Raw genomic sequence first — 12339 nt, 5'->3', positions numbered from 1 at the left:
GCCGGAGCAGACAGTGCTGTTCTTGAAGGAGAAATGGTGCAAAATAGGCCATCTTAGGATAGCAGAAAAAAATCCTCAAACTGCCAGCAAGGGATAAATCCTCCCAAGGAGGAAATGTTGCAGAGTGGGGGGGGGGGGGGGGCTTGGAGCTTGTACCTTTAGGCTGATGGTTATTTATTACCAGCTTTATCTCTCTCTCTCTCTCTCTCTTTCTCCTCACTCCACAAAGTTGAGTTCCACACCCTCTGCCCAGATGGCAAAGGCTTCATTCTGGATGACACCATCCTCAACTATGGCATCCCAGCACATCGTGGTGAGTCTTTTGAGCCATGACATACAAAGAGATGCTGTGTGTGTGTGTGTGTGTGTGTGGTTATTTCGCTGGGTGGCCTACCTTGCCCATACCTGTGAGTCTCAGATGCTGTGTGACTCCGGCTCCCAGCAGACCCAGCCAGCAGAGCCCGTGATCAGGGATGATTTGAATCTCTACTCCAAAGATTTGTTCAACCAAGGGGCACGGCAACTCAGGCCCAGGGCCAAAAATGACCCTCCAGGCCCCTCTGTGTGGCCTTCCGGATTCTCCACAGACCACACCTTCCCCCTGGCACCCTCCTAAGGTGTGTTTGCCTGGCTGGAATGTTTTCTTGGACTCTGAGGAAGCCTCTTGCTTGTCTGGGTGGAGAGATGTGGGGTCAAGATGCAAGGAAGACTCTTGAGTGTCAGGAGTGGAGCCTAATGAACAAAGGGGTGAGTGTTCCTCCTGTTGCTCCACTCAGTGGTTCCACTCCATGGCTCCCAGCTGAGGAAAAAACCACATGAATGAAAAATATCTCTACGAGATTTTTACAGCCTGCATCTTCTGCATTATTTGTGTGTATGTGTAAGGAAACAAAGTTATTTCTTTTTAAGTCGTTTGGAACCTTTTTCTTCTTTATTTTACCGCTAACGGATGGAGATTTGTAACTTCCTAAACTCTGTGAGTAAAATCTTCACTCATTTGCAAAGCTTACGTGTCTGAAATATATTCCTAGCCTAAGTATTTTTGTGGGGAATGTTTGTTCAAAGGTGGATGAGGGCAGATGTAAGTTTTAATGGGTTGGTAGCTATCACCACTGAGCTAACTGTTACGAGAGAGTAAGGATCTCTTCCAAACCTCTCTCTCCAACATAAAGAGATCACAGACCTCTGTCCCTGATATTGGGCATGGTTTACCAATATGGCTTTGTGGGCCAAATTCAGACACCTGATGGTCTAATGAGGTCCACAGGTTAGACATTCACCCCCCATCCCCCTTCAATGTATCTGCCCTGTTCACCCAATATTCAGTAAATGGTTTCCACTGTACAGTATTAGGAACATAGTTTCATGTTTGTCTTCCCTCTTTATAACATAGGCAAGCTGCAGTCCCATAGTCACCTCTGAGTAAGTGCTACTGAAACAGTGGGACTTCTGGTACTTCTGAGCAGACCTATAATTGCACTGTTTGCTTTGACGTTACTGTGTCCTCATAGATACTTTGCTCTCCTGACCTCAGCAGCTGCATAATTTATATTTGCTGATTGCTCCATAACAGGGTTTCTTGGCTGGTGTCCAAGTCTGAATCACATTATAAAAACAAACATACAAACAACACATTTTTAATAATCAGTCAGTCAGTCAGTCAGTCAATACAAAATTGTGAAAATTTATCTCCACAACCATCCAGCTCAAACTTTGGGATATTCAGAATTACACCTAATTGTCAGATGCTGCCTAAATGGTTATATACCTTCACATTTACTGAAATGGTGATGATCTGGATGTCTACAACTTTCCTTTGCATTTTATAACGTGCGTGCCACCCGAGGCAGCTGCTTTGCCTTGCCTCACGGGTGGGCCGGCTCTCACGAAAGGAAAATTCTCCTAACGATTTGGAGAATTTTAAGGTTTCATTTGGAGCACGCCCTTCCCCAACCTGACGCCCTCTGGAGGTTTTGCGCTATAACTCCCAGTAGCCACTGTTAGCACATGCGCCGAGGAAGGTTGCATTTGAGCCCCACAGGAATGATGCCTTGATTTGCTGGGTGGGTGAGGTTTCCCCGGATTAACAGCCTCTCCTCCCTTTTTGTTGCAGACATTGATGAATGCGCCTTATTTGGGGAGGAGATCTGCAAAGAAGGGAAGTGTGTCAACACTCAGCCTGGCTATGAATGTTACTGCAAGCAAGGCTTCTACTATGATGCAAACCTCTTGGAATGTGTCGGTAGGCAAGAGGGCCAAAAATGATGGGAAAAGCTGCAGGACTCCATGGGGGGGGGGTCCACCCCCCAAAAACCACTCAACAACTGTATCCGGATTTTCACTTCTGGAAATATGGCAATTCTAGTCTATTTTTGTGTGTGTGTGTCCTGTGGGTGACAACCTATCACCCAAAGCATAAAAACACCTTATACCATGGGCATAGCGAGGATTTTTGTTGGGAGGACTTTTGTTAGGCAGAACCAATATGATTGGTCAGTTAGTTAAGTATTTCTATTGTTTTACTTGATCTATGTTCATGCCTTATACTGAATCAGACCCTTGGTCTATCTATCTTATCTCAGTCTGTGCTTGGGTTTCTGGTTTTGTTGATGGTTATATTTCATTGTAGTATTTCACCTTGCGTATTTTGACATTAATTAATTAATAATGATAGGCAGGTAAGCATGCAACTTTAGCAGGCGTGCTTTCATTTTTTAAAAAGACAGCAATATTTAGATTTCTGTCGCTACACCTTTTTAAGAAACACTGCGTTTTGTTTTAGAAGGAAAGTAACTGTTTCTAGCAAGGCACCCCTTTCGCTCGCATTTATTTTTGATTCGGATTTGGCGTGGCCAACGGCTAGTACGATAACGTTATTCAGATTGGATTGTTTCTAGTTCGGCTTTAAAAAATCTGTCAGAAAGCAAGCAACACGTGAAAGCAGTGTGTCATTTGGCAAAGGTTTGTAGCGAAGGGCGTGTGGAAGCGTGTGGAAGCTAAAGAGGCGTAACGGTAGGCCTTGAACGCTCAAGATATCCCAAGAGGGGAAAAGTCGCACTAAGTAGTATGATCTGCGCCCACAAGAATTGCACTGCCATTCTTTTTGATACACACACACACAGAGTGGTACCTCTGGTTACGAACTTTATTCGTTCTGAAGGTCCGTTCTTAACCTGAAACTGTTCTTAACCTGAGGTGCCACTTTAGCTAATGGGGCCTCCCGCTGCCGCCGCCATGCGATTTCTGTTCTCATCCTGAGGTAAATTTCTTAACCCGAGGTACTACTTCTGGGTTAGCAGAGTCTTTAACCCGAAGTGTTTGTAACCCGAGGTGTTTGTAACCCGAGGTACCACTGTATACAGCGGTTCCTCGGTCTACGTACTTAATTCATTCCGGAAGCTTTCTTAAACTGAGGTGCGCTTTCCCTACTGAGGCCCCCAGTGCCCTTCCACTGTTCGTCTTCTGAGGCAAAGTTCGCTAAGTGTGTGTGGAATACAGAAACTGCAAGACCTGAATTCCAATCCTGTCTGTCTCCTAGATGTGGACGAGTGTTTGGACGAGTCGAACTGTGTCAATGGGCGCTGTGAGAACACGCGCGGGAGCTTCCGCTGCTCCTGCCCTGCCTCCACCACCTATGACTCCAACCGTAAGAAGTGCATACCGGCCAGTGAAGTTGGTGAGTCCTGCCCCTTCCACTCTTGAAAAGCACACGCTTGGTTTGCCCAGTGGACCTCTGAGCTGGAGGTTTGAGGCTGGTTTCTAACTGCCGCACGTTCTTAAGAAAGCCCCAGGATGCAGTGTTTGGGGGTTCTTCGTTTGGAGAAAAGGTGAATTAAGAGGTGACATGATAGACCATGGGTAGGCAAACTAAGGCCCGGGGGCCAGATACGGCCCAGTCGCCTTCTCAATCCGGCCCGTGGACAGTCTGGGAATCAGCGTGTTTTTACATGAGCAGAATGTGCCCTTTTATTTAAAATGCATCTCTGGGTTATTTGTGGGGCATAGGAATTTGTTCATTCCCCCTCCAAAAAAAATATAGTCCGGCCCCCCACAAGGTCTGAAGGACAGTGGACTGGCCCCCTGCTGAAAAGGTTTGCTGACCCCTGTGATAAGACTTTTATAAAACTGTGCATGGATAGAGGAGAGGTTTCCCCCCCCACCTGGCTTACAACACTAGGGTCTGCACTAGAACTTGCAGACGGCCTACAAAAGCTGAATGTTGGAAGATTCAGGACAGACCAAAGAAAGGCCTTCTTCCTACAGCACATAGTTAAACTATGGAACTCACTCCCACAGGAGGCAGATGACAGCCACCAACTTGGGTGGATTTAAAAGGGGATTTGGACAAACAAACAGGCTATCAATGGCCTTCACAGTCTCCCTGCCTCCACAGTGGAGGCAGCAATGCTTTTGAATACCAGTTGCTGGAAACTGCAGGGGAGGAGCGGGCTCTTGTGCTTAGGACCTGCTTGTAGGTTTCCTACAAGCCCCGGATTGGCCACTGTGAGCGCAGGATGCTGGACCAGATGAGCCATTCTCCTGATCCAGCAGGCTCTTCTTACGCTGAAGGAATTCATTTCAAAGGCCACCTTGTTAAGAAGTCGGCTTTGCCAGTTTGAGCCTGGAAAAAAGACCTCCCACAGGGCAAAACCTCAGTAGCAACAGAAGGGTGGAAGATAACAAGAATACCAAGCAATTGGGGCTTGTGGGCTGTAGGGTTCAGAATAGGTTTGGGAGCAGGGACATGCATAAAGAGATCCATGTCGGAGTGAGCAGCTGGCTCCCTGGTTGTCGCCTGCAGATCTGGATGAGTGCCAGGACCCCAGGGTCTGCAAACTTGGGCACTGCACCAACACCATCGGCTCATTCTCCTGCGAATGCCCGCCTCCCTTGACCTTGGACCCCAGTGGCAAGGAGTGCCAGCTCCCAGAGACACAAGCAGGTCAGCTCTATTTATTTGCAGTGTTTTTATACCCATCTAGTAATAAAAAGTTATTTGGTCAATGTGATTAAAGAACAAAAACAGAAAAACCCATAAAACACAACACTGACATAAAATTAAAAAAAAAATGTTAAAGAGCATTAGGATCAAATCAAAGTAAAACTAGCATCTGCTAAAACAGCAGAGTCAGAAATCTAAAGAACATTGAAAGCTTGCAGATTTAACACATAGAATAAGAGAACAAGAAGAACATACATTTAGAGAAGATTGGAAAACATTTATTGAATATATGGGGGAAAACTGTACATCTGAAAAGACTGACAGCATTAAGATAAATTCAACAGTGTAAATAAGTTTTGATGGATGCAGTAATGGAATACTGAATGATTTAGGTTTTGTAAAATATGCAGGGATTAATGATGTGCAAAAGGAACCATGGAAAGAGAAGAAGGGAAGTCACTGATATTTTAAGGATGTTTAAATGAGTATTTTAAATTGTCAAGGAGAAAATTTAATAAAAAATTATATACCGTATTTTTCCCTCTATAACACGCAGATTTTTTTCTCCCCAAAAGGAAGGGGAAATGTCTGTGCGTGTTATTGAGCGAATGTGTGGTCCCTGGAGCCGAAAAATCAGGCAAAAATCAAATCGCGCTTCACGGAGAAGGGAAACCTGAAAAGAGGAAGCGGCTGCTTTCCTGCATTCTGCCTCAGGGTCTTACTGCCCACCTGCCTCTGTTTCGTTGCTGTGTTTGCTGAAACGGAACAAAGAGCAGGGAAAGCCCTTCCCCTCCAGGCAAGCAGAGGGGAAAGCAGAGTGTCGTTCCTTCTAATTCCTGTCTGTGCTCCGGTGCTGCTGGGGGAGAGGGAGAGAGAGGGGGGGAGGGAGAGAGGGGGGGGAGGGAGAGAGAGAGGGGGGAGGGAGAGAGAGGGGGGAGGGAGAGAGAGAGAGAGAGAGATGGCTGGCTTGGGTGGGGGGAAACTTTTGCCTTTCTTTCTTTCCTCCCTCCCGTTAAATCCCTCTCCTGCATTCTTAGCCAGCTGCTTCTCTGCACACCCCTCTCATGTCCCTTCTTTGTTTTTCCTTCGTTCCCCACTTAAAATGTGGTTACAAAGCATAGATCCACATGGATCCTCAGGATCTTTGCATTGGGTCACCCCAAATTCACCATCAGATCACATAGCATGTCCATGGCTACAGCCTGCCCCCCCCAAAATCACGCACCCACTGTTGCCTGGGGCTGCAATGGTGCAAAAATGTGGTTAAAAAGCATGGATCCACATGGATCCTCAGGATCTTTGCATTGGGTCACCCCAAATTCACCATCAGATCACATAGCATGTCCATGGCTACAGCCTGCACCAAAAAAATCACGCACCCACTGTTGCCTGGGGCTACAATGGTGCAAAAACGTGGTTACAAAGCATGGATCCACAGGAATTCTCAGGATTTTTGCATTGGGTCACCCCAAATTCACCATCAGATCACATGTCTGTGGCCACAGCATGAAGCACAAAAATGATACATCCACTGTTTCATTCAGAATGTTTTTTCCCTTGTTTTCCTCCTCTAAAAACGATGTGCGTGTTATGGTCAGGTGCGTGTTATAGAGCGAAAAATACGGTATATAGAAATACTTTTTTAAAAAACAAGAAAATCTATGTGCGCAAATGGAACTGAACCTCAAGCTGCCCCACCCTTTCCTCTCCCCACTTCGCAGACAGGGTGACCGACCTTCGCGACGTCTGCTGGCAGCAGAGAGGGGAGGACGGGATGTGCTCCTCTCCGTTCAATGGCCAGCAGCTGAGCTACGAGGAATGCTGTTGCCGCTACGGCAAAGGCTGGGGCTACCACTGCCACGCCTGCCCACTGCGTGGCTCAGGTAACCGTGAGCGCTGAGTTCATGGGGAGGGAGGAGTGGGAGATGGGGGTAGTTGGCTGAGGAGAAAAGTGCCCGTGAGCATTGAGGGTCTGACCTCTCCACACACCAGGAAGTTTATTGAAGCAGCCCAGAGTGTCAGCGTGAAACTATTTCCTTTAGCAATGTCTGGGCCCAGGAATCCTGAAAAGCAGAGCGACTCTGAGCATGCAGAGAGTGAAGAGATTTAATTCATATGCCAAATCCAACTCTTCTCAGTATGGGGGACGTGGAACAGTATGGAAGATATGGGTGCCACTGAGCACACACAGAGTGCTTTCCATCTTCCCACCAAAGCTCCTCTTTGGCGGGAAGATGGAAAAAACTCTGTGTGTGCTCAGTGGCACCCATATCTTCCATACTGTTCCACATCCCCCTCTTACACATTTGGGGCTAGGCTATGAGCCCTGGCATATCCCACTCTTTCCCTGTAAATTATAACGCTTGTGCCCACTTTTTTTGCCTATCATTATGAGGGTGACTTAGGAGCAGGTGTGGCCCAAGGTGACGAGGACTGCTGTGGTGTTTGTTTCTCCCCCAGGCCTTAACTGCCAGTCCACTCCAAGCGAGAGCAACTCATTTTGGGACTTCAGCGCTTTGTTTGGCAAGGTGCACAAAGGTGAGAGTTTTAAAATTGCCTTATGCCCACTCAGCCACTCCGATCTGCGGAACTTGCACTGTTATGGGTTACACATAATTCTCGTTCCACATCGGTAAGAAATTGATCTTTTAGTACAGCAGCACCCACACTTTGGAACTCCCTGCCAATTGACTTCAGGTGGGCGCTGTCACCATACTTTTTTGGGGGCCCAACATTTTTATTTAGGCAAGCCTGTCCAGACATGTAGCACGTTAGCATGTGTTTTAATCTGGTTTTTATCTTACCACTGGTCTTAATTATTGTTTGAATGTTTCAAATAGTTGCTTCTAACTGGATCTTGTTTTTGTTTTACTGATCATTTCATTGTTTCATTCTTTTTGTAAACTGCTTTGAGTTTGTGTTTTTTTTAAATCAAGTGGTATATAAATTTTATGAAATAAATGGAGACAGGGGTGGTGTTCAGGGGCAGTCTGTCTGTCTGTCTGTCTGTCTGCAACAGCTATCCCTTAGGGGAGTAGGAGGGACTGGAAACAGATAAACAACTACATGACTCTTAGAAGACATCTGAAGGCAGCCCTGTATAGGGAAATTTTTAATGCTTGATGATTTATTGTGTTTTCATATTTTGCCGGAAGCTGCCCAGAGTGGCTGGGGTAACCCATCAGATGTGCAACTTCTTCTTCTTCTTCTAATACAAAATGAGCCAAAATAAAGTGAAGGATGTGCCATTTTTTACTTCTCCCCCTCCCAAAAAAAACCCCATCTATTTTGAGGCCTTTCTCTCACTGAGCCCCTCCTGAAGGTGAAAGCATCCAACATTATTTGGACACTAGCCTGTTTCCTGCTTCTTTCCCCACCCCAGATGCGGACAGCTCCGAAGAGGATTCCGATGAATGCCGCTGCGTGAATGGCCACTGCGTCCGCACCCAGCAGGGCTTGGTCTGCGAGTGCTCCCCGGGCTTCCAGCTCGATGCCAGCCATACCCGCTGTCTGGGTAAGGGGGTCTTGATTTTCCATAGCATGCACGGACATAGTGCTCTCGGCCAGGCTGAACGCTGGATGGTACATTACAATGCCTCCAGACTCCAGTGATTTGTGTGCAAACGCCCCACCCCTACCCCCACCCTCTGACCCCACATCATCCAGGGTTCTCCTTTTTAGGGAATCGACTCCACTCACCTGTCTGCAGTGGGTTTGGGGGTGTGGGGTGCTGGGCAAAGTGTGGGCTGCCATCACCTCTCTTGGTGAGCTCTGAGAGGCATTTGGGCAGCAGTGCCGGGCGGCCATTTGCAATTTCCCATAATGCCCCAGAGTGATGCTAGATTGGAGATATGGTGGGGAAGTTGACATGACTCAGATGCTGTTGCTCTGGTTGGGAAAGTAAATTTAAAGGGAGCCCAAGGCAGATGCCAGCAGTGGGCTCCTGCCATGGCACTGGGTTCCTCAGCAGCTGCCCAAATGTGCCAAGTTCTGGCGCTGCCCCCCCTCTTTTCCTTATTTCTTTTCCTTTCAGATATTGACGAGTGCCTGGAGCTCAACCACCGAGGGCTTCTGTGTAAAACCGAACGCTGCGTGAACACCAGCGGCTCCTACCGCTGTGCTTGCAAGCTGGGCTACGTCCGGTCTCGGCCCCATGGGATCTGCATCCCCCAGCGCCAGCGGTAGCGGGATGAAGTGGGGAGAGTGAAGGAGAGAGTGTGGCTGTAAGGAGGCCAGCGCCCTCCCTCCTGCCCTGGCGACCTCTTGGCTGCCTGCTGCCGGAAACTGTATACTGGGCTAGGAGGACATTTTTGTCTGGAACCAAAAAGGCATTTCTGACATTCTTGAGGACTCTTATTTTTTGTTTGTTTGTTTGTTTTTGTACCGGCTACGATGAAGGGGCATTGATTTGATGTTTTGTTATATAGGCTGGCTCCCCTGTCCCCCGTTTTACGCTCCCCAACCCACCGGATATTTATCATTAGGGTTTAAAAAAACTGCAGTCGGTTTGCACTTGTTTCTGTAGGCTTCAGAAATAAAATTCCTTTTTTTGTACATAATAGATGTTGGTGGGGGTGGGGTGGGGGAAACAAACAAGTTTCAAAGTTAATCAGCCAATTAAAAAAAAGAAAAAAGAAAAGGGAGGAAGATCCTGTTACAGTTTCTGTCATCCAATTCTGTTAACAACAAGGAAAGGCTGCAATTTGCAAATAAATAAATAAAAAGTCAGTGGGAGGTTTGGGGGTGGAATAAAAAGGGCATTAAACATGCTCATGACGAGCATTAATTGAATAAGATGCTGCAGTGCTTGGAATGGGGTAATGTGTATACTCTCTAGTGAAGTCATTATGCTTTGTTGCAACACTATCGAACTCAGCATGGACCAGGTCTTTATTTTATGTCACACTTACAAACACACACACACACACCCCAGAGAGGCAAGTCTGACAAATGAGCAGGGCTACCCACCTGTCGGTCATTTGGTGTCAGGATGGCATCTGGTGACTGATAGGAAGGCAGTCCTGCCCCTCCATCGAAGTTGACCTGCAGGGGTCTTCTTCTGCAGTGTGTGCCAGGCAGGGAATGCACAGGTGAAACACCCCCCCTCCAGAATTGAACCCCGCCCACCAGGTGATATCAGCTGATAGGTCAGCATGGTTTGGAGGAAACGGCTTTTAGAGCCAACTTTGGACACCCCCCCCAATTGGCCAAGATAGGTTCATGGGCGGGAGGTTCTCCCCACTTCCACCTATGCTGATGCACAAGAGGGAGGTGTGAGCAGTTTTGGTGAAACCCCAATATGTGGGGAAAAAACTTTAGTTAAAACTGGTAAGTGGGAGGGAGGGAGGATAACTCCAAAATCTCTGAGCATGCTCCGTGGGCACAGAATGGGGGCTGCCAGAGGAAGAAAACAAAGAGGGTGAAGGAGGACATGTTAGAGTGTCCTGGATGAAGCGCCGTACCTCACTGGGCGAGCATCTTCTTTGCACACCGAAGGGCCCAGGGTCAAACCCTGCAATCTCCCAGGTAGAACTGGGAGACACCTGCTGCCCTGAAAACCCTAGAGAGTTGCTTCCAGTCAGTGTAGCCAACACAGAGCTAAATGGACCGTTGGTCTGACTTGGTATCTTTCTAATGAAGGCAGGAAGGCATTATATAAATCCAATAGACAAACCAACCAGATAGCAAAAGACAACATAATTTGTACAAGATATAAATATAAGTGCTCCCCTAGCCAACTTAGGTTCCCTCAGTGAAGATGGTCTCCCAGCACCTATTTTGTATTTTCTGACTGGTGGGCCCCAATTTTTGCATCATTATTTTCCTTAATTAACAGTTCTGGAGTCTCGCCCCCCCCCAAAAGCTGGCCATCAGCTGTTGTGGTACCAATCTATTAAAAAGGGCCTATAAATGACCCTGCAAATTATAGGCCAATTAGCCTGCTAGATGTCCCAGGGAAGATATATCTCTCCTTGACAAACTGGCAGATTGGGTAAAAGATCATGTTCTGCTAAAGTTGGGACAAGCTGGCTTTTGCCCAGGCAGATCAACTTTAGAAAACTGCTTTATGCTTTAAGTACATCATTGATAAATACTTGGCTGGAATTGTGAGACATGTTTACATGGCCTTCATTGACTTGAAAGCTGCTTTGGATTCTATCTCTCGGGAATGCCTTTGGACCAAACAAACTACAATCTATGAGGAACGATACGCAGGTATATAATGGCATATAAAAGCATATGTAAGCATATAATGGCGCTATATTCTGGTACACCTCTGCAAGTTAGAATTGTCGGGAGTCATTTATCCAACTCTGTTCCAGTCACAAAAGGAGTAAAACAAGGGTGTTTCCTCTCCCCCTTCTTTTTGATATATTTATAATTGAAGTAGTTGAGTTTCTGAGAGGTGAGCACTACTTCCCAGTGAAAATTGGAAATCAGAAATACTCCAATCTCCTTTATGCAGATGATGTTATCCTGGTCTCTTATGCCCAACTGGGCTTGCGCAGACTTGAATTGGTTCAGTTTGTACTGCAAGAATGAACACCTCTTTTATCAATTACCAACCCCCCCCCCCAAGTTATGATATTTGGTAAATCCAAGAAAATTCACAATTGGTCACTTGATGGAAATAAACTGGATTAAGTACTCTCTTTCAAGTACTTTGGTGTGGTTTTCCAGTGGACAGGTAAATGGTCTGCACAGGTTCAGTCAAGCGCCTTGTTAGCTGGTAGAACTTTAAATGGACTCTTACGATTCCATCGCACAAAAGGGGGCAACCTGGTCCAGCCCAGGTTACAAGACAGAGTGTTGCCAAAACTGCTATAGGGAGCACCACTGTGGGCTATGGCCAATTTAGATTCACTGGAAAAAGCACAAAATAAATTTTTGCTAACACTCCTGTCAGTCCCTGTTTCTACAAAAATAGCATTACTCCATGCGTAATTGGGTGTAATGCCCATTAAAGCTGAAGCTCTTAAAATGGCCCTGCTTTCCTGACTTAAAAACTATTTTCAAGCAGTTATCACATCTTCTCTTGGCAATTTTGGTAGAGATGATGCCCAAACTCATGGAAGTGTGAAATGCGGTTGGCTGCCATGAATCTGGGATTATCTTCCAAGATATCTGGTAGACTAAAAATGTTAAAATGAGGGTAGCCTTTACACAGGCAAGATTAAATGTTCTCCCATTAGCAGATTGGATGGGTCGACATAAAGGAATTCCTAAGAAAGAGTCTGTGGCTGCAATTCGGGCTGGAACTTCTAGACACATCAGAAAAACGTTTCAGGGAAATGCGTTGCAAAAATCATAATGGGACTAGAAATCACGTTGCTGAAAGATGGAACTCTACAGTGCCATCTGGTGTCACGGTGTTATAATGCATTTAATTTTTTTTT

The 12339-nt window shown here is 46.5% G+C and overlaps 1 protein-coding gene across 1 annotated transcript in view; it reads left to right on the top strand.

The window, feature by feature from the left end:
* LTBP3 (latent transforming growth factor beta binding protein 3) overlaps positions 1–9581 on the top strand; it is a 43146-nt gene extending 33565 nt beyond the window's left edge. The window contains exons 21-28 of the mRNA XM_053369151.1: positions 230–313; positions 2114–2242; positions 3539–3676; positions 4802–4942; positions 6664–6825; positions 7403–7480; positions 8325–8456; positions 8976–9581. Of these exons, the coding sequence (XP_053225126.1) occupies positions 230–313; positions 2114–2242; positions 3539–3676; positions 4802–4942; positions 6664–6825; positions 7403–7480; positions 8325–8456; positions 8976–9127 (1016 nt within the window). The 3' untranslated portion in view covers positions 9128–9581. The remainder of the gene's footprint in view (positions 1–229; positions 314–2113; positions 2243–3538; positions 3677–4801; positions 4943–6663; positions 6826–7402; positions 7481–8324; positions 8457–8975) is intronic.
* Positions 9582–12339: the final 2758 nt, after the last annotated feature.

This window comes from Podarcis raffonei, chromosome 16, assembly GCF_027172205.1.
Source record: "Podarcis raffonei isolate rPodRaf1 chromosome 16, rPodRaf1.pri, whole genome shotgun sequence".
Taxonomy (NCBI): domain Eukaryota; kingdom Metazoa; phylum Chordata; class Lepidosauria; order Squamata; family Lacertidae; genus Podarcis; species Podarcis raffonei.
The sequence above is the reverse complement of the archived record's forward strand: the minus strand, read 5'-3'. Positions and strand labels throughout refer to the sequence as shown.